Here is a 22,495-nt window from a genome sequence, read left to right as displayed (position 1 = left end):
TGCAAAAGTCTTTATATAGACATATAAATAGTAAAGGTGTGGTAAAAGGAGTTGTGGGACAGATTGTGGGACCTTAAAGAGAATTTACATATGGAGGCAGGTAGCATGGCTGAGGCATAAATAAGTACCTTGCATTTGACTTCTAAAAGGAAGAAGATGCTGCCAAAGTCATAGTGAAAGGGGAGCTAGTTGAGACACTAAATGGGGTGAAAATTGATAAACAGGAGGTATTATATAAGCTGACTGTACTTAAGAAGTTGACAAGTCACCAGGATGAGATTTGCATCATGCTAGTGTTAGGCAATGACCATCTTCAACAAGAGAGAATCTAACCATCACACCTGGACATTCAATGGCATTACCATTGCTGAATCCCCCACTACCATGACCAGAAATTGAACTGAGCTAGACCAGCACAATTTCAAAACTTGAGGATGATATAAAACTTAGAAGTATTGTGAACTATGAGGAGGATAAACTTCAAGAAGACAGGCTGGCGGAATGGGTGATGGGTAAAATTTAATGCATAGAAGTGTGAAGTAATTCGTTTGGTTAGGAAGAAAGAGGAAAAGCAATATAAAATAAAGGATACCATTCTAAAGGTGGTGCAGGAGCAGAGGGATAAGGGGATATATGTGCACAAATATAAAAGATGGCAGGGCAGGTTGAGAAAACTGTTAATAAAGCGTGTGGGGTCCTGGGCTTTATAAGTAGGAGCATAGAGTACAAAAGCAAGGAATTTAAAATAAACCTGTATAAAACACTGTAAATTGAGCATTGTGTCCAGTTCTGGGCACCTCATTTTAGGAAAGATGTGAAGACATTATAAAGGGTGCAACTAAAATTCACAAGAATGTTTCAGGGACGAGAACAAATTGCTTCCATTGGGGGATGAATCAAAAACCAGAGGGCACCAATTTAAGGTGATTGGCAAAAGAAGCAACATGAGGAAAAGCTTTCTGGGAAGAATTTTTAAGTCGACGAGCAGGGGTGGGGCCAACGTCACCCCGCGTCATTTAGATTTTCAGATCGGCACTTAAGGGCACTTAAGGCTATTAATAAAGTAGTTAAAACACTTAATGGACCTGCCCGTCCAACCTTAAGGTTGCCGGGCAGGCAAAATGCCCAGGCAGCCTTCAGAAAAATACATGAAACCTCATGCACGGGCGGGATGAGGTTTCATGAGGGATTTAAAATGTTCGGAAAATCTTTAAATAAAAGTAATGGACATGTCCCAGCTCATGTGATAGTGTCACATGAGGGGAAATGTCAGGAAAACATTTTCTTACCTTTAATACATTTTTAAAATTTCAACTGATCTCCCTGAGGCAGCACTTTGCCTCAGTGAGATCTGTGCACTCTTTCGCGCACATGCTTGAAAGAGCACACTCCTGGCTGAAGGGAATCCCCCCCCCACCGCCCCCCACCCCCCACCCACATAGGGAGCGCATAGCGCTCACACTGGGCGGGCCTTAATTTTCCCACCCACGTAAAATGGCGGCACCTCCCCGAGCGGGGGCGCCGATCGGGAACCTGCCCGCTTGCACCTACTCCCGCACAACCCCCCTGACGGGGGGAAGATCCTGCCCTTTAGGATCTGGAATGCACTGCCTGAGAATGTGGAAGAGGCAGATTCAATCAAGACTTTCAAAAGAGAATTAGACAGTTTTTTTCTGTTTTTTTTTATTCATTCATGGGATGTGGGCATCTCTGGCCAGGCCAGCATTTTTTACCCATCCCTAATTGCCTTTGAGAAAGTGGTAGTGAGCTGCCTTCTTGAGTGAGCTGCTTTCTTGAACTGCTGCAGTCTATGTGGTGTCGGTACACTCAGTGCTGTTAGGGAGGGAGTTCCAGGATGTTGATCCAGTGACAGTGAAGGAACAGTGATATATTTCCAAGTCAAGATGGTGAGTGGCTTGGAGGGGACCTTTCAGGTGGTGGTGTTCCCAAGTGTCTGCTGCCCTTGTCCTTTTAGATGGTAGCGGTCGTGGGTTTGGGAGGTGCTGTCCAAGTTGCTTTGGTGAGTTCCAGTAGTGCGTCTTGTAAAATGGTACACACTGCTGCCACTGTGTGTCAGTGGTGGAGGGAGCGAATGTTTGTGGATGGGGTGCCAATCAAGTGGGCTGCTTTGTCCTGGATGGTGTTGAGCTTCCTAAGTGTTGTTGGAGCTGCACTTATCCAGGCAAGTAGAGAGTATTCCATCACACTCCTGACTTGTGCCTTGTAGATGGTGGACAGGCTTTGGGGAATCAAAAAGTGAGTTACTCACTACAGGATTCCAGGCCTCTGACCTGCTCTTGTAGCTACAGTATTTATATGGCTTGTCCAGTTCAGTTTCTGGTCAATGGTAACCTCCAGGATGTTGATTGGGGGATTCAGCGATGGTAAATGTTGATTGGGGGATTCAGCGATGGTAATGTCACAGAATGTCAAGGGGCAATGATTAGATTCTCTCTTGTTGGAAATGGTCATTGCCTGGCACTTGTGTGGCACAAATGTTACTTGCCACTTGTCAGCACAAGTCTGGGTATTGTCCAGGTCTTGCTGTATTTGGACATGGACTGCTTCAGTATCTGAGGAGTTGCAGAACATTGTGTAATTATCAACGGACATTGTAGTAAACATCCCCAATTTTGACCTTTATGATGGAAGGAAGGTAATTGATGAAGCAGCTGAAGATGATTGGGCCAAGGACTCTACGTTGAGGAACTCCTGCAGCGATGTTTTGGGACTGAGATGATTGACCTTTGACAACCATGACTCCAACTAGTGGAGAGTTTCCCCCCTGATTCCTATTGACTTTAGTTTTGCTAGGGCTCCTTGATGCCACACTTGGTCAAATGCTGCCCTGGTGTCAAGGACAGTCACTCTTACCCCGCCTCTGGGAGTTCAGCTATTTTGCCTATGTTTGAACCAAGGCTGTAATGAGGTCAGGTGCTGAGTCATCCTGGTGGAAGTCAAAATGAGCATTAGTGAGCAGGTTATAAGAACATAAGAACATATTTCTAAGCAAGCGCTGCTTGATAGCACTGTTGATTACCTCTTTGACCACTTTCCTGACAATTGAGAGCAGACTGATGGAGCTGTAACTGGCCGGGTTGGATTCATCCTGCATTTTGTCGACGGGACATACCTGGACAATTTTCCACATTGCCAGGTAGCTGTACAGGAACAACTTGGCTAAGGGCGGGACAAGTTCTGGAGCACAAGTCTTCAGTACTATTGCTGGAATATTGTTGGGGCTTTTGCGGTATACAGTGCCTTCAGCCATTACTTGATATCACGTGGAGTGAATTGAATTGGCTGAAGTCTGGCTTCTGTGATGCTGAGGACCTCCGGAGGAGACCGAGGTGGATCATCCACTCGGCATTTCTGGCTGAAGATTGTTGCGAATGCTTCAGCCTTATCGTTTCCATTGATGTTCCTGGGCTCCTCCATCATTGAGGATGGGGATATTTGTGGTGCTGCCTCCTCCAGCGAGTTGTTTAATTGTCTACCACCATTCACAACTGGATGTGGCAGGACTGCAAGAGCTTAGATTAATCTGTTGGTTGTGGAACCTCTTAGCTCTGTCTATCACTAGCTGCTTACACTGTTTGGCACACAAGTAGTCCTGTGTTATAGCTCCACCAGATTGACACCTCATTTTTAGGTATGCCTGGTGCTGCTCCTAACATGCCCTCTTGCACTCTTCATTGAGCTAGTGTTGATCGCCTTGCTGGTGGTAATGGTAGAGTGGGGGATATGCTGGGCCATGAGGTTACAGATTATGGTCGAGTGCAATGCTGCTGCTGGTGGCCCACACTGTCTCATGGTTGCCGAGTCTCGAGTTTCTAGATCTGTTCAAAATATATCCCATTTAGCACGGTAATAGTGCCACATATCATGATGGCGGGTATCTTCAATGTTATGACAGGACTTCGTCTCCACAAGGACTGTACAGTGGTCACTCCTACTGATGCTGTCATGGACAGATGCATCTGCAGCAGGCAGGTTGATGATAATGAGGTCAAATATGTTTTACCTTCTAATTGGTTCCCTCACTATCTGCTGCAGACCCAGTTTAGCAGCTATGTCATTTAGGACTCGGCCAGCTCGGTCTGTAGTGGTTCTACCAAGCCACTCTTGGTGATGGACGTTGAAGTCCCCCATATAGTGTACATTTCATGTCCTTGCCATCTCTTTCTCCAAGTGGTGCTCAGCATGGAGGAGCACTGATTCATCAGCTAAGGGGGGCGTGGGTGTGCCATGTGGTAATCCGCAGGAGGTTTCTCTGTCCATGTTTGACATGATAACATGGGGTCCAGAATCGATGCTGGGGACTCCCGGGCTAAAGCCCTCCTGCCTGTATACCTATGCCACCACCTCTGCTGGGTCTGTCCTGCCAGTGAAACAGGACATATCCAGGGGTGGTGATGATGATGGTGTCTGGGACATTATCTGTAAGGTATGATTCTGTGAGTATGACTGTCAAGCTATTGCTTGATTAGTCTGTGAGACAGCTCTCCTAATTTTAGCACAAGCCCCAGATGATAGTAGGGAGGACTTTGCAGGTTCAACAGGGTCGAATTTGCTGTGATCGATGCCGAGTGATCCATTCAGTTTCATTCCTTATAGACTTTGTAGTGGTTTGGTACAACTGAGTTGCTTGCTAGGCCATTTAAGAGTCAACCACATTGTGGATCTGGAGTCACATGTAGGTTAGACCAGGTAAGGAGGGCAGATTTTCTTCCTTCCCTAAAGGGCATTAGTGAGCCAGATGGGTTTTTATGATAATCGACAGTGGTTTCATGGTCATCATTAGACTTTTAAATTCCAGATTTTTATTGAATTCAAATTTCACATCTGCCGTGGCAGGATTTGAACCCGGGTCCCTGGAGCATTACCCTGGGTCTCTGGATTACCAGTAACAATACCATTACACACCACCGCCTCCCCCAAATTATCTGATGATAAATTTGCAGTGCTACAGGAAAAGATGGGAGAGTGGGTCTAGGTTTGCTGGTCTTGCTGAAAGCTGTCATGGACACGATGGGCCAAGTGACCTTCTTCTGTGCTGTAACCATACTATGATTCAATGATTTGTTATCTTGCATCATTTTCACGCTTCCAGGATTAGTATCAAATATGACAACTTTGCCCCAGATGATGTTTACTGTCTTTCGTATTACACTGGTTGATGATTATCGGTTTGAGGATATGTACGAAAAGGACCCAGTAATGGCCTATTTTCTCTGTGGAACATTTCTTGGGGTCTCGAGCATTCTTTGTATCAATCTTCTGATAGCACTGCTTTCAGACACGTTCCAAAGGTAAGAGTGCATGAAAAATATTTAAGGCGTAGCGTATAATGTGACTTCCCTTACAAGGTCATTGGGTAAATGTATGCAGTTTTGTTGTGGTTACTGATACAGATCTTGGGTGGCAATGCCGGCGGTATGACAGGTCTCAGAATCTGTGGGGTAGAGGAAAGAAAATCCTCCAGCTTCCCGATCCTGAGCATGTCAATGGACTTCAGTTGGACATTCTTTGGATAACAAGCGAGAACACGATTGGGTTTGGCTGTAGTGTCCCCATAGAAGAATGGCATTTCATAGCAGGTTTTGCCAAGTGTGTTCACTGCCACCAGCAACCACTAATATTCTAGAGAGTTTAGAGTGAAGTTGAGAAAGGTGTAATAGGTGAATTGCAAGTAAAAGTGGCAGAAAAGGAATAAGAAACATCAAGGTGCAAAGCCATATCATAGGTCATAGGTATAGGCAAAAGATTGGCATTGTCACGGGCTTGTCTTCATTGTTTGCCACATTCTTTGAGTGTACCATGAGCAATTGCAACAGCTGTTGGATGATGTGCAACAGTGAGCCTCCAACATCATTGCAGGCCTCCTGGAGGACTTACAGAACTGCAGAGTGTCATGGATTGAGTGACATTTCCATGGTGATTTGCAAAGGAACCCAAAAGCAGGGAAGGAAGAAATGCCGAAAATGCATTTTCTCACAAATGCTACGACTGATGTCTGAGATCTTGGGAACCCAATTACTGGAGCCATTCACTGCTATATTTGATAGTCTGGTAGGTTGTTTGGAGCAAACCATGTTCATGAGTGCTTTCCACATTGGAGATACCCTACTCAGATTTGCGAGGTAGCCATTATCAGGGCAATGCAGGAGCAGAACTGAATAAGTGTCTCTCTTGAGGTGCATCTTTCCACTTTTGCAAAGTTTCTAAAAGAATTAAGGAAACACCAGAGATCAGATAAGCCCTGGGCCCTACTGCATTATCAAACAGCACCAGCCATTGCAGGGACATATCTGACCCAGTACCCAACACTGCCTTGTTGCTTGCCCCAACATCTTGCCTTGGAAGATTAGACATGTATAAATTGAGTTTATGAGGCTGGGGGTTCAATTTTCTCTCCTGACTGCATAATCTGTAATGCTGTGGAGCATTGGATAACTATGGCTGTCAAGTACTGATTTAGCTTATCTTCAAAAGAGCATTGGTGCATTCAATGGAATTCAGAGGAAAATTGGAAAGTTAACTCCCAAGCATCATGCCCTAGGCTATGCAAAATCCTTCAAGAGTTGACCTTCTTTTCAGTGGACGAAAGAAGATTGAGATGGGGCAATATATATGACTTTAAATCGCTGAGGCATAGATAATGGAGATGTAAGATATGTATTTAAATTAGACCATGAGTCCAGAATTGTAGGCAGCAGTTTCAAAATTAAAATTAGAGCCAAGAGGAGTATTTTCCAACCATTACAAGATGCATTGGAAGAACATGCTGCCACCAAGAGCAATTTCATCTGTATTGGCTCTTCTAAAAAAGATCTGGAGAAATATTTATAAATGAGTTTAAAATTAGTGAAAGTATTAATTAAGATGGTTAAATACTCAATGGGATATGATGGTGGTTGTGTTCCTGGAAGATGGGATTGCCTGTGTTTGCTAATGCTCCTTTGGGGACATTTTACTATGTTAAAGGCACTGCATAAATGAAAAGTTATTGTTGGAGGGTAGGACTAAAAAGTAGAGGGGTGAATAGATATACTAGATGCTGTGTTTGATTACTTTCAGCGTTTAGGGCAACGGTATTCACTGGAAAAATAGCGAGGGCCAATTGTGACATTGAAGCATCTTGATCGGGTCACATGACAGTGTTTTGGGGGGTTGGGTGCATGGGGGGCGGTGGCAGTGGGTGAGGGTACAGTTGTGAGAGTGGAGATGTTGGGGGTATGGATGTTGTGAGAGCAGGCACAGGGAAGAAGTTGTGAGAAAATGGGGTTGGGTGGGGGAGGCTGTGATATCTGGAGGGGAGCGTTGAGTAGTTCTAACCGCAGTGCCGAATTGTGAGAGCGGGGAGCAATAGTTTCTCCACAATCGCCTTTCAGACTCCAATGAAGACTGTGCTAAGCTTCGAAGCTCATTATCCTAGGAATGGCCCTCCAAACTACAGCTAATCCCAGGGTGTGGTCCCACTAGAGTCTCCACTCCACAATTGGCACTGCTGCCTTGGAGGAAGAGGAACTCACAACCCCAATTACTTGCGAGGTCATGATCCACAGTTTGGGAACCCCCGGCTTAGACAGTCAGTTCATCATCATAATATAATACAAAAATCAGCTCGGGGAGTCATAGTAAGAAGGGCCGCAGCTAAGAAAGACGCTTGCGGGCCATGTAGTGAATACCAATGGTTTAGGGCATATTTAGACCGAACTTCCTCTCAAGGGATTGATGGAGGGGTGGAGGGTGTTGGTGAGAAAGTAGAGTTCATGATATAGCAGATTATACATATTCTGTGGAAAGGGTGAAGACTTCTATCCAAGGCTTTCTTACATTCCTGTGTTTGTAATTGATTTTTGTGACATACATTGTTGATCATTGAAGCTTCTTATTTCAGAGTTTATGACAATGCAAATGCAAATGCAGCCATGCAACAGGCTAGCATTGTACTATACGTTGAAGACCATCTCAGTCAGGGGAGAAAGAATAAGTTTCAAGAATTTATTCATAATTCATGTGCACCTTTAGAAATATTCTTTGACGATGACCTGACGATAGATCAAGAAGATGATCTCAAAAAAGTCACCATTCAAATAAAGGTAATGTGAATCTTCTGATGAAATCATACTTGATCAAATTGAGTGCATCCAACGTCTGAAACCACTGCAATGTAAATTAAAGTAAAGGGGAATTCGATGCTGTAGTGGATTAACACGATTGTCCTTCGGGAAATGATTTTGTATTCAGTCCAAACCGACAGCCCAAGAGAGTAAGCTTTACTTTATTTGAGGCTTGCAGGAATTTCACATGAAATAGGCAATTTGAGAATTTGAATTTGGTTTTAAAAACCTAGAAATTCAAAGCTGACATTGGTAAAAGTGACCATGAAGCTGCCGGATTCCTTTCCAGTCTGGCCTATATATGACTGCAGTACCATGCCAATGTGGTTTACTCTACCAACTGGCCTCGCAAGCCATTCAATTGTACAAAATCGCCACACACTGCGGTTCAAGGAAGAAGGCCCATCAACAGCGTCTCAAACATATAAGGGAAAGGCAACTAATGTCTGCCTTTCCGACGATGCCGAGCTCCAAATTAAAAAAAGAAAGTATGCTTGGACAATTTAATATGCTCTTGGGTAGGGATGAGATTAAGGGATATGATGAGAAGGCAAATAAATCGTTTTGAGATCAGTGAAAAAGAGAGGGGTCTGCTGGACCTTGGCTTATATTCAGATTATTTTTTATATTCTTAAGTTCTAACCCAGTTCATAGTGAGCACAGGTCCACATCACAATACTGTTACAATTTTGTACTAATTTGGCAATCTTACTGAGAAGCTAAAAGGACAGCTAGTGAGGGAAATGAGAAAAATTGTATCAGTTCAGTTGGAGATGTTATGATCTTGGGCACAGCGTACACTGGTGGGACAGAGCAGAGAGAATGTATATCTGATAGCGTATACTTAAACCAGCAGTAATCAATGTTGGGTTTTTTTGCAACAAACAACAAAATAAGACTTTTTCCTTAAATTCTACTATATTCACTCCAATGGGTAGGAAAATTGGATTGGGTGTAAAACAGGCTATCGATTCATTATTGATTTTTTTGCATCACCACCAATATTGAAATTCAGCCCCTTTATGGGCAAATCAAGGGACGTTGGTGCTACAGAATGAAATGCTTTCTATGTTGGTCACCCAGTCGCCCCACTGAGCACTCACACACAGTGACTCAGTAAGTAGATGCAGGGTATATATATATCTGCCCCAGGAACGTCCCATCCCTGAGAAGAGCACCAATTCCATTTCCTAAACTACCTAGTCAGTCTCTGCTCTCTGTGAGGGGTAGTTAAGATGAAAGGCCTAATCCATCGCACCATCCAATTTCCTCAATATTTTCTTTCTAAATAAAACAAAACTGATCCGAGGTTAAGTACTCACCATTATCAACAGCTAGAAATTCCTTTCATCTTAATCTCAAATTCTGAAATTTATCCCTGTTCAGGAAGATATAGACAATCTCACAAATTTAATACAAATGGAAGAATGGGAGAAAGCTGAATATGAACAGAGTCCTAAAAGCAAACTTTCCAGGAGGTTTTGGGGCAACAGTCGTAGCCAAAGTCAAGATGAAGATTCAGAAGAGTAAGTAGCTGGTCCTATATTTCCAATCTCTCTTGTATTGCTCAAGTTACTGCACAGTTGCATTGAGTTGCGGTTTGCCCATGTTGAATTTGACATGAAGTGTTATTGCCCAGCAGCCTTCAGATTGTAGTAATTCTATAAAGGCTCTCAAATAATACTTGCACAATTAGGACAGGTTTTAATGTTTGATTTTATTCAAAAATGGTTGCAGGCATCTCCATTTTTCTACAGTAGTCTTTTGGGCATACTCCCTCTGCTATGGTTGCTTATATTGGAAGACATTTATCATCCTCCATCAAGGTACACATTGTTGCAGGATCCACATGGAAACATAACTGTGACAGATGAGGTTAACCTATACAAAATTATGTACTTCTTTTAGTGAAGCATTCCTTTTTACATCTGATGGTTGTAAACTAATATCTGTGCTCCTCCAATTATGGCTTCTTGCGCATCACCGAGTTTGACGACTCCCCCATTGGTGACCAGTTATTTTTTATTTGTTCACGGGATGTGGGCATCACTGGCTAGTCCAGCATTTATTGCTCATCCCCAATTGCCCTTGTTCAGACGGTATTTAAGAGTCAACCACAATGTTGTGGGTCTGAAGTCACATGTAGGCCAGACCAGGTAAGGACAGCAGATTTCTTTCCCTAATGGACATTAGTGAACCAGATGGGTTTTTATGGCAATTGACAATGGTTTCATGGTCATCATTAGACTTTTAATTCCAGATTCTATCTGCTGTGGTGGGATTCAATCCCCGGTCCCCAGAACATTACCCCTAGGTTTCTGGATTACCAGTCTAGTGACAATACCACCACCTCCCCCATGAGTATCTCAGTTGCTGAGATACTGTGCCCTGGAATTCCTGCCCTACACATCTCTGCTTCTCTATCTCTCTCTCTCCTTTAAAATGGTCCTTAAAACCTACCTCTTTGATCAAGCTTTTGGTTGACTGTTGTAATATCCTGTTATATGGCTCATTGTCAAATTTTGCTTAATAGGGTTCTTATGAAGTACTTTGGGATTTTTTTTTCTATGTTAAAGGTGCTATATAAATGTAAGTTGTTGTTTCTGCCTATATAGTTGGATTTAATGTAAAATTTCGTACAAGGTACATTTTGTTTCTGGGATCCAATTCTGTAATCAGAGGTGAGAAGCAGGGCAATGGACGCAATCAGCACAAGGGACCGAGAAACTACAATTGGCAATGGGGGGGAGGTGCTGAAGACTTCCTTGAGAGGCCTAGTGGGGGAGCACTCTTGGCCCACAAAGAGTGCTGTAAAACACACACATCTGATCTTTATCTTGACTTATCAAGAAAGACTAAATAGGTTAGGCCTTTATTCACTAGAGTTTAGAAGAATGAAGGGTTATCTTATGGAAACGTACAAAATTCTGAGGGGGCTTGACAGGGTAGATGTTGAGAAGATGTTTTCACTAGTGCAGGAATCTCGAACTCGGGGACATAGTTACAGAATAAGGGGACACTCATTTAAAACTGAGATGCAAAGGAATTTCTTCTTTCAGAGTGTAGTGAATGTCTGGAATTCTCTGCTCCATAGAGTTGTGGAGGCTAGATCACTGAAAGTATTTAAAGAGGAGGTAGGTAGATTTTTGAAATATCGGAGAGTTGAGGGCTATGAGGAACTGGCACGAAAGAGGAGTTGAGGCCTGGGGCAGATCAGCCATGATCTTATTGAATGGTGGGGCAGGCTTGAGGGGCCGAATGGTCTACTCCTGCTCCTATTTCATACATTCTTATGTTCTTATAGAGTTGGCAGTCCCTGCCCTCCCTTCCACTGCTGGGCTTCCGGGCCCCAGGGAAACGTACATGGCAGCAGTGAATTTTAAGTTGGACTTCCAATTGTAATATGGATACCCAATTTAAATATGTTAATTAGGTGCCCCAATATCTGCTGGGTGCACTTGCAACAAGTTGGGGGTGCACGCCCTGTATTTAAGACCCTTGATAACCAATTCTGCGCACCCCAACCCCATTGCTCTCCTGTCAGATTTTGGTGGGAGTGCGGGGGGAAGGTTAATATTGAGACCATTGTTTCTGATGTTTGGGAACAGCTGTGCAAATTAGTGACTGGTGATTGGAGAACAACACTGGTAGCCTTTGCAGACAGGAAATGTTCAACAAGCTCATGACCAGAAGCCCCCGTGCCCAGCATATTGCAGGGGAATTCTTGAATACCACTCTCTCAGTGTTTTCCTGCACATTCAAATTGCAGCACTGACTCATTTACACAACACTGCCTCTTATTACTGGGGTGCTTCATGTACATGACGTCATTCCATTAACAGTATATTGCTTCATTACCATTACACAAACTAATTTACATCACACTACTGTGTTAAAAATGCAGTGCCTCATTTAAATTGCAACACTTTATTTAAGTTGCATCTTAATCTATATTCCACCACCTCATTTACTTTTTACACTAATTCAATTACTTTTGCACCATTTTATTTACTTTGCACCACCTCATTAACTTTTGATTATCTCATTAACATACAATGCCTCATTTATTTTGTAGTGCATTCGTGAAAGACAGGGTCGCTGATGACTGAAACACTAATTTAAATGGAGCCATAATGTTTCTTTTCTTTTTCAGAGGCACAACATTAAATATAGCAATGCATGAAGAGATTGCGAACCTGCAGTTGAAGGTTTCAGCCCTTTATCAACAGCAGGAAAATGCTACTTCAAAACTAACCAGCGAATTACAGAGAACACAGGATTTGATTAATGAAATTCTAAGGCACATTGGACCTGGTAATAAGTTAATACAGTTATGGAAAATCATCTGCAAGAAAGATGCTGTTAATTTATTAACAATGATTATTCTGAATACCATACAGAGTTCAAATTATTTTATGGTGAATAATGGGACCCCTGTAGTGATTGCAAGCCATAACCCTATTTGGAAATATTCAACAGTTCAGGCAGCATTCCTGCAGAAAGGAATAGAGTTAACATTTCAGATTGATGACCTTTCACAGGCTCATTTAATTCTGGTTCTCCCTTCACAGATGCTGCTGGACCTGATGAGTATTTCCCATATCTTGTGATCTTATTTCAGCTTTCCAGCATCTGCAATATTTTGCTTTTGCATTACCTTATTTGGGCTTTGGACGGTATTATTTGGACTTCAAGGAAACTTCAAAGCACCCATAGTAGTTACCTGAATCACAAAATAAGAGGACTGCTGAGAAGCCATGCCCATGTGCTATGTATTCATTACTGTTAGTCATATACTAGTGGATGTCCTGTAGTGTTGCTTCTGGTGGGTTAGTTGGCTAGTTTGCTAAGCACCAACAAAAATCCTCACAAGTCAAGCAAGTTCTGAATGATTCCCTTCACCCACGTCAGGATTTATCTCTTTTCACACCTACCTGCTTTCAGGAGTGAAATTAGGAAACTATTTTTCATGGAAAGCATGACAGAGGTTTGGAGCTCTCTTCCACAAATGGCAACTGATGCTAGATAATTTGTTAATTTTAAAACTGGGATTAATGGATTTTAGTTAGGGCAATGGAGTTAGGTTGTACATCAGCCATGATCATATTGAATGGTGGAACAGGCTTGAGGGGCTAAAACAGCCTACTTCTGTTCCTATGTTCCTGAAGGGCTTGATAGGGTGGACGCTGAGAGATTCCGCTGGCCGGGGAACCTAAACGATGGGGGCACAGTCTCAGGATAGCGGGCCAATCATTTGGGACTGAGATGAGAAGAAATGGCTTCACTCAAAGGGTTGTGAATCATTGGAATTCTCTCTCGCTCCCCACACACCACCACCCCACCCCCACCCCCATCCCGCCCCCAACACCCACCCCTCCCCACTCCCCAAAGAACACATTTAAGGCTGGGATAGATAAATGTTTGGTCTCTCAGGGAATCAAGGGATATGGAGAGCAGGCAGGAAAGTGGAGCTGAAACCCAAGATCAGCCATGATCGTATTGAATGGCGGAGCAGACTCAACAGGCATGTGGTCTACTCCTGCTCCTATTTCCTGTCTTCCTGTGTTCCTAGATCCATGCTAAAGATCAGTGGTTATGAGCTACTGGCCAGAGGTGATGCTTTTTGCATAGAAAGAGGAGAAATTGATAGGGGATGCCTACTAATGTAGCACTGACTAAGTGCTTGTTTTTACCTCTATCTTTTTGTCACCTTCGACCATGACCTTTTTTTTAAATTTTCTCGAAATACTCATTTTCCCCCCATTGGAGTAGATACTCAATCAGTGAGAGAAAAGAAAAGGTTTAAAATTTATAAAAATACCAGTCAATACCCTGTGGCGATGCACATGAGGAGTAAAGATGAAGTACAGTTTACAGGTGAAGTGTCATAGAGTCATAGAAGTCTACAGCACAGAAAAAGGCCCTTCAGCCCATCAAGTCTGCACCAGTCAAACAAGTACCGAACTATTCTAATCTCATTTTCCAGCACTAGGCCCATCGCCTTGTATGCCATGGCATCGCAAGTGCACATCCAAATACTTCTTAAATGTTATGAGGGTTTCTGCCTCTAACACCCTTTCAGGTAGTGAGTCCAGATTCCCACTGCCCTCTGGGTGAAAAAATTCTTCCTCACATCCGCTCTGAACCTCCTGCCCCTTACCTTAAATCTATGCCCCCTGGTTATTGATCCCTCCACCAAGGGGAAAAGTTCCTTCCTGTCTACCCTATCCATGCCGCTCATAACTTTATACACCTCAATGATGTCCCCCCTCAATCTCCTCTGCTCCAGGGAAAATAACCCAGTCTACCCAATCTCTCCTCAGAACTAAAACTCTCCAGCCCAGGCAACATCCTGGTAAAAACAAAATTATTTTTTTTTCAATAATTTATATAGATTCTTCTTTCCCCACCTATTTCCATTATTTTTAAATCTAAAACTAAAACCTTTAGTCTTTCCACCCCACCCCCACTAGAGCTGTACTTTGAATATCCTGTCTTCCATTCTTAATTAGCACTTTTCTCAGACAAATACCACCACCTTCAACACCTCTTTGACCCTTTTGTCTGTGACATCTTTTGATTATCTGCTCATCTCCACAATCACCACACCACACCCTCAATGTGTCTCTCCCCCCCCCCACCCACCTTAAACCAATTTATATTTCTCCCTTCTTCTAACTATGCTCCAGTTCTGCCGAAGGGCCATGAAGGCTTGAAACGTTAACTGATTTCTTCTCCGCCGATGCTGCCAGACCTGCTGAGTTTTTCCAGGTAATTCTGTTTTTGTTTTGAACATCCTGGTAAGTCTCCTCTGCACTCTCTCTATTGCAATCACATCCTTCCTATAATGCGGATTCCAGAACTGCATGCAATACTCTAGCTGTTCCAGCATAACCCCTCTGCTCTTATATTCTATGCCTTGGCTAATAAAGGCAAGTATCCCATATGCTTTCTTAACTACCTTATCTACCTGCCCCGCTACCTTAAGGGACCGGTGGACATGCACACTAAGGTCCCTCTGATCCTCGGTACTTCCCGGGTCCTACCATTCATTGTGTATTCCCGTGCCTTGTTTGTCCTGGCCCAAGTGCATCACCTCACACTTATCCAGATTAAGTTTCATTTGCCACTGATCAGCCCACCTGACCAGCCCGTCTATATCCTCCTATAATCTAAGGCTATCCTCCTCACTATTTACCACCCCAACAATTTTCGTGTCATCCGCGAACTTACTGATCAACCCTCCTACATTCGTCTAAATCGTTTATATATACCACAACAGCAAGGGACCCAACACCGATCCCTGTGGAGCCCCACTTGACACAGGCATCCAGTCACAAAAACACCCCTCAACCATCACCTTCTGCTTCCTGCCACTCAGCCAATTCTGGATCCAGTTTGCCAAATTGCCTTGGATCCCATGGGCTCTTACCTTCATTATCAGTCTCCCATGCAGGACCTTATCAAAAGCCTTGCTGAAGTCCAAGTAGACTACATCAAATGCATTGCCCTCATCTACACACCTGGTCACCTCTTCCAAAAATTCAATCAAATTGGCCAGACATGACCTCCCCTTAACAAAACCATGCTGACTGTCCTTGATTAATCCCTGCCTCTCCAAGTGTAGATTAATTCTGTCCCTCAGAATTTCTTCCAGTAGTTTTCCCACCACTGAGGTTAGACTGACTGGCCTGTAGTTCCCTGGTTTATCCCTTCCTCCCTTCTTGAATAATGGTACCACATTGGCTGTCCTCCAGTCCTTTGGCATCTCTCCTTTGGCCAGAGAGGCATTGGAAATTATTGCCAGAGCCCTTGCTATCTTCTCCCTTGCCTCACTCAACAGCCTGGGATACATTTCATCCAGGCCTGTAGATTTACCTACTTTTAAGCTGCCAGACCACTTAGAACCTCCTCCCTTTCTATGCTAATTTCTTTAATTATATCACAGTCCTTCTGCCTGATTTCCATACCCACGTCGTCCCTCTCACTTGTGAACATTGGCACAAAGTATTCATTTAGAACCCTACCTACGTCTTCCGGCTCCACACACAAATTACCACTATGGTCGTTAATGGGCCCTACTCTTTCTCTAGTTATCTTCTTAATCTTATTGTACTTGTAAAGTGACTTTGGATTTTCCTTTATTTTACCTGCCAATGTCTTTTCATGCCCCTTTTTGCTCTCCTAATTTCCTTTTTAAGTCCCCCCCCCTACACATACTACAATCCTCCAGGCCTTCCGTTGTTTTGAGCCCTTGGTATCTGCCATAAGCCTCCCTTTTTCTCTTTATCCAATCCTGTATATCCCCGACATCCAGGGTTCCCTGGATTTGTTGGTCCCACCCTTTATCTTTACTGGAATATGTTGGCCCTCTCCCTATTTCCTTCTTGAATGAGTCCCACTGCTCTTATGCAGATTTACCTAAAAGTAGCTGCTCCCATTCCACTCTCGCCAAATCATACCTGATCTTATTAGAATCAACCTTCCCCCAATTTAGAACTCTGATTTCTGGCCCATCCTTGTCCTTTTCCATAAGAACCTTGAATCTAATGGAGTTATGATCACTATCTGCAAAATGCTCCCCCACTGAAACCTCTACCACTTGCCCGGCTTCATTCCCTAAAATTAAGTCCAGGACCGCCCCCTGTCTTGGAGGACCTTCTACATACTGGCTTAAAAAGCTCTCCTGGATGCATTTTAAGAATTCTTCTCCCTCTAAACATATCACACTATGACTAACCCAGCTAATGTTGGGGATGTTGAAATCCCCCACTATTACTACCCTATTATTTTTACACTTCTCTGAAATTTGCCTGCATATCTATTCTTCTATATCTCTCTGACTGTTTGGGGGCCCATAGTACACTCCCAAAAATGTGATTGCTCCTTTTTTGTTTTTAAGTTCTACCCAAATGGCTTCATTTGAGGAGCCTTCTAAGATGTCATCCCTCCTTACTGCTGTAATTGATTCCTTGATCAATATTGCTATACCCCCTCCTCTTTTACCTCCTTCCCTGTCACGCCTGAAGACCCTATATCCTGGAATATTGAGCTGCCAATCCTGCCCCTCTCTCAACCATGTCTCTGTGACAGCAATGACTTCATACTTCCATGTGTTAATTTGAGCCCTCAACTCATCTGTCTTATTCGTCAGACTCCTTGCATTAAAATAAATACCATCCAACATTGCCAAACTCCCTTGTGCCTTAACTGGCCTATAATTTCTATGCCTTCCAGACTCACTTGCTCTCTCTTCTAATTTTGGCTGTGCATCTCCCCCTGCTGAACCTCCTCTCAGGATCCCATCACCCTGCCAAGTTAGTTTAAACCATCCCCAACAGCACTAACAAACTTCCCCGCAAGGATGTTTGTCCCATTCTGGTTCAGGTGCAACCCGTCCACCTTGTACAGGTCCCACCACCCCCAGAAATGGTCCCAATGTCCCAGAAATCTAAAACCCTCCCTCCTGTACCATCTCTCCAGCCACGCATTCATCTGGACTAACCTCCTATTTCTATATTCACTTGCGCATGGCACTGGAAGTTATCTAGAGATTACTACCTTTGAGATCCTGTTTTTTAATCTGCTTCCTAGCTCCTTAAATTCTGCTTGCAGGATCTCATCCTTCTTTCTACTTATGTCGTTGGTCCCAATATGTACCACGATCTCTGTCTGTTTGCCCTCCCCCTTTAGAATGCCCTGCAGCCATTCAGTGACATCCTTGTCCCAGGCACCAGGGAGGCAACATACCATCCTGGAGTCACGTTTATGGCTGCAGGAATGCCTATCTGTTCCCCTTACTATCAAGTCTCCTACCATTATTGTTCCTCCCCTCTTTTTCCTCCCCCCCACCATGCAGCTGAGCCACTCACGGTACCATGAGCGTGGCTGCACTCCCCAGACGGACCGTCACTCTCACTGTTTTCCAACACAGAAAAACGGTTCTCGAGCGAGATGCACCCTGGGGATTTCCTGACTACCTGCCTGACACCTTTCTTCTGACTGATGGTCACCCATTCCCTCTCTGTCTGCACTTCCGTAAGCTGTGGAGTGACCACGTCTAAAAACGTGCTATCCACGAAACTCTCAGCCTCGCAGATGCACCTCAGTGCCTCCAGCTGCAGCTCAAGCTCCGAAACCCGGAGCTCAAGTAGCTGCAGCAGGTGGCACTTCCTGCACACGTGGTTGGTCAGAGCGCAAGGAACGTATAGGACCTCCCACATGTTGCAGGCGGTACATAACACGGGACTGAGGTGCCCTGCCATGCCTCTAGTTGAAAAAAAAACCCCTTACTTTAAGTTAAATACAGTAAAATAAAGTTAAATTATTTATGTACTTTAAATAAAAACTAGAATTGTTACCTTTCCTTAGCTTAATCCATTTTAAACTGGAGAAAAACACTTACCCACTATTCACCAATCAGCTCTCATCTTTGTGCTGACATCACTTTTTGAAGCTTCCCCGCACTCACACTGGTTCTGATCTCTCCACCGCTCTCTCGCGCTGTCTTGTGATGTCACTCTTGTTATTTTCAACAAGAACTGACTGCAGGACACTCTTCCCAGACTGCTTCACCGCGATGCTGACTGCAGGACACTCTTCCCAGACTGCTTCACCATGATGCTGACTGCAGGACACTCTTCCCAGACTGGGGCCCCAAGTGGGGTTAGAGAGTGTTGGGAGGCAATATTTGCACCAGCTGTGTAGACATAAGTCAGTCCCTATTTTAAGATCATACTTTCTGTCCTTATTTTTATACTTTAATTACAAATTCCTTTGACTATGTTTATAATAGAAACAGCCTTGGCTTTCTCATGGGGTGTTGCTGTAATTCTTCTGATAGGGAGAATGTAACTACAGTGTGACAAGTTTATATGGCCAGTTTTGATTATAAGTGTGGACATAGGAATTTATAATGGCAGGAATAGTACACATAAACTTAAACGGTTGGTGGGTGGGGTGGATTTTTTTTTACCATCTTTCCTGAAATTGAGCACATTTGCAGAAGTGGCAAAAAAATGGGTCAGTGAGGTCTCCCTTCACTTCACCGCTTCTATTTAGATTTCTGAACCCTTGTCATTGCCAGGACAGCCCTTGAGCTCTCCTTCCCTATTGGCTATATACAAATGATAGTGGAGGAGAGATTAGTAAATGGAGGGCATCCAAACCAGGGCTGATTTTCTGTCTTTTGTTCTGCCTGGATTATCAGTGTTTCATAGAACTACAGTAAATGCCCTCTATTAACTGGAGTTTGTGACAGCTCGGTCTGAACATCAGAAATGAAAAGTCAAATGACGGATTTCCGAAACTGCAGTTCCAGGGTTTGTATTTAGTTGTGGTGGTTCTGCTGTGTTGTCATGATGAGCTGGGGCCCTTGACTCTCCAGCTGCTTCCGCACCCCCCTCAACCTCTCAAAGACAGGACTTGTGTCCAGAATAATGTAACTCCCCTTTAACCAGCACTTTTGATTAATCAGCACCGCCCATTGTCGGAGCATGCCGGTGCATAAAAATGTTACTGGACTATGGGAAAAAATGTGAGAACCAGTTGTAATGGCACTGAAATGTCCTCGTGGACGGAGAGGCCCTTGTTTATTTTTAACTTTCCAAACCATAGCTTTATTTGTTGTGTAGATACACTGGTAGTTTATGCAGTGCTGGAGGAAGCCATTGTGGAACGTCTGGGCTTCGGGGTGGTCCCTTCACGGAATCCATTCCTGAATCGGCGATACACCACCTTCAGGTGCCTCATGCGGCTTGTACCAGTTGTGTTTCTCCTTTTGGCCTTGGCACTCTAGTTATACTTCCTCTTTCTCTTGGCAGGGTAGGCACATTTGCCGCAGGTCGATTTCTGCAGGTGAAATGCTTTAGCCCCACATCGTCGGCAAAAAGTGTGGGTCTTGTTCCGCTTCTTACCAAATGACGATGTTCCCTTCGTCATTTTCACTGCGCGCTGGAGAGGCCCTTGTTGTTGTCTTCCGCCAGTCTACCCTTAATGGCTTATCAGTTAAAGGGCCTGGTCTCTACTGATGCTTCCAGTGGTTCTTAGTTTTAGATCTTTAGGGTGCTTCTGCTCCATTAATCTACTCCACTCAATCTTCTGCTACAGTACATTTGGAGTTTCCACCTTTGCACATCTGAGCTCCCTCTTTATAGCAAGAATACCCAGGGGCCTGTTGACTTAAGCAATGTGTACAAATTATGACACCACAGGAAATTCTGAGGCATTGTCATTGCTTTGCTCATTCACTAACAGCTCATACACATATTGTTGTCTTTCACTATTCAATAGCAGCTTTCATTACACAGGTTGTTATCTTTCCATTCAGAAACAGCTTTCCATATGCACGTTTCTTGAATTTATGGACTGACAGCTCTCATTGCATTCGTTTTCTTCCCTCTATTCACTATCAGCCTGGATATTCTATTAGCTTCTTCCAGTTTCCCTTTTTTAACATGGGCAGGATTAAGTTGGAGGGCGGTAGGGATTCCTGGTCGTCAGCACAGGGATGTCAACGAGGCTCATTAATGAGCCAATTGACACCTATTATCCATGAGCCCACCACTGTTTAGTCGTGGCTCAGGGACTAAAAGGGAGCCGCAAGGCTTTCCTGCACCTCCCAAAGGGTGCCCAGCAAACCGTCTGGTTTGCCAGCAGCATCGGGGGGTGGGGGGCATGTCCCTCATAGTCAGATACTCTGTGCTTCATCGAGAGACCCAGTATTGGAAAGGGAGGAGCCCATTGAAAGCCAACCCCTGCTCTTGCCTCAAACCCACCTGCCCCCGCCCTCTCCCAAAACACTCAGCCAACAAACCCAATCCCATCTTCAGTCCACTTTGGTCTGGGATCCTACAATTATATTGGGTCTCTGGTGGGTGCATCGCCACCGCCAGTTGCCTTTGCTCCTGCCGCTGCTGGCTGCATAAGGTCTGCCGGCCTCTGATTGGCTGGCAGCTCACAGGAGGCGGGACTTCCACTGCCAGGGACCTCAATCGCAGGCAAGGCTCCGTGGTGGCCGCTTAATTGCCTGAAGGGCACTTGATTCCATCAGGTCTCCCCCATGGAATTGAGGGGGATTCCCTACCAGTTTCCCAATGGAGTGTGAGATCCCCGTCAGCCCGACAGAATCCCAGCCTACACTTTGCCTGGAATTTCCTTGGGGGCTCTCCCCATCTCCTGTCAAATTCCCAGCAGGAAAGGAGAAGTAGCACAAGTGACCATTTTATGCAGCTTCTCCTAGATCTCCACCAAAGTTATGCAGGGGAAATCCTGCAGAAATTCCAGGCAAGTGTGGCAACAAATTCAAGTCTTTTTACACCGTGATGTTGGGAGGCACAGCAAATTGATTTGCAGCTATTTTATTAATCCAATCAGAAACAGTTTGCTGCAGCAGTGATGGGTATTTAAACCAAAATTGAGTATTGTATATACCTGAGAATAACATTCAACACTATTTGCAGCATACTACAAATCAATTTGTTAATGTCCTCCAACAATAAATATTACTCGTTATCCTTTCTCTCTCCTAAATCATTTTTAGGTGCCAGTGGGACCCATTCATCTCATGAGCCACAAGAGGATGTCCAGGATCGCAGTCACCATTGGTAACTAGAGTTTTAGTGTTTTGCATTTTTCTGTGTTCTTTAGAGCTGCGTAGAGTTGTATTGTTATTGACTGCCAATTGTCCAACCTCCAGCTGAAGTCTCATGCATGAGATCACAACCTCTTATCCTCCTATCTGAACATCATGATCTAATGGTGTGCAATATGCAGGGTCTAGCTTACTGAGTGCAGAGCAGCACTGAAGAGACCCTCTGTTGTACATGTTACTCTGCAGGGTTTCTTTTTAATATGCACGTGTATTCCAACAGTTGGGACTGAAGTGTGTTTAGAAGACTGTGCTCTACTTTAGTGGAAAGTGCATCCCCTAATCCTTGAGACCCAGGAATCTACTTCAGTAGGATATGCTTGCAATAGTTTTCACAAATTCTATCCAAAGCTGACTACTGCAGCCAAACAGAAGCTCTCCTGCACCCATTCTGGTCATATTATCTCCTCCATTCTTTTTGGATGACAGCCTGGAAACTCCTTGATTGTCTTAACCATCCACCAGATCCCACCCAGGTATACATGGCCTGCTGCTGACAGAAGGATCCCCACAGCCAATAACTTGCCTCATTCTTGCTTTCAGTGGCAATAGAGTACATCCACTTATGTGATGCAACATGAAACTCGTGCAACAAACACAAGGGCAAAGCAACTGTGGGACATTTGCCAGTCTAAATGAACAATACACAGGCTGCGCGTAGAACAGAGAAAACAATATAAGGTGTGAGTCCCATTACTGCAAACCCCACCCCATCATTGAG

General features: G+C 44.1%; 1 protein-coding gene and 1 pseudogene across 1 annotated transcript in view; one reads left to right on the top strand and one right to left on the bottom strand.

The window, feature by feature from the left end:
- The window catches only part of LOC144679298 (transient receptor potential cation channel subfamily V member 6), a 67,557-nt gene that overhangs the window by 42,507 nt on the left and 2,555 nt on the right, over positions 1-22,495 (top strand). The window contains exons 11-15 of the mRNA XM_078539678.1: positions 5,114-5,312; positions 7,904-8,105; positions 9,513-9,652; positions 12,280-12,440; positions 21,667-21,730. Coding sequence (XP_078395804.1) covers positions 5,114-5,312; positions 7,904-8,105; positions 9,513-9,652; positions 12,280-12,440; positions 21,667-21,730 — 766 coding nt within the window. The remainder of the gene's footprint in view (positions 1-5,113; positions 5,313-7,903; positions 8,106-9,512; positions 9,653-12,279; positions 12,441-21,666; positions 21,731-22,495) is intronic.
- LOC144679297 (large ribosomal subunit protein eL37-like) lies at positions 19,714-20,084 on the bottom strand (annotated as a pseudogene).

Source organism: Cetorhinus maximus, chromosome 4 (assembly GCF_964194155.1).
Source record: "Cetorhinus maximus chromosome 4, sCetMax3.hap1.1, whole genome shotgun sequence".
Lineage (NCBI taxonomy): Eukaryota > Metazoa > Chordata > Chondrichthyes > Lamniformes > Cetorhinidae > Cetorhinus > Cetorhinus maximus.
This window is presented reverse-complemented; position numbering and strand designations above follow the sequence as displayed.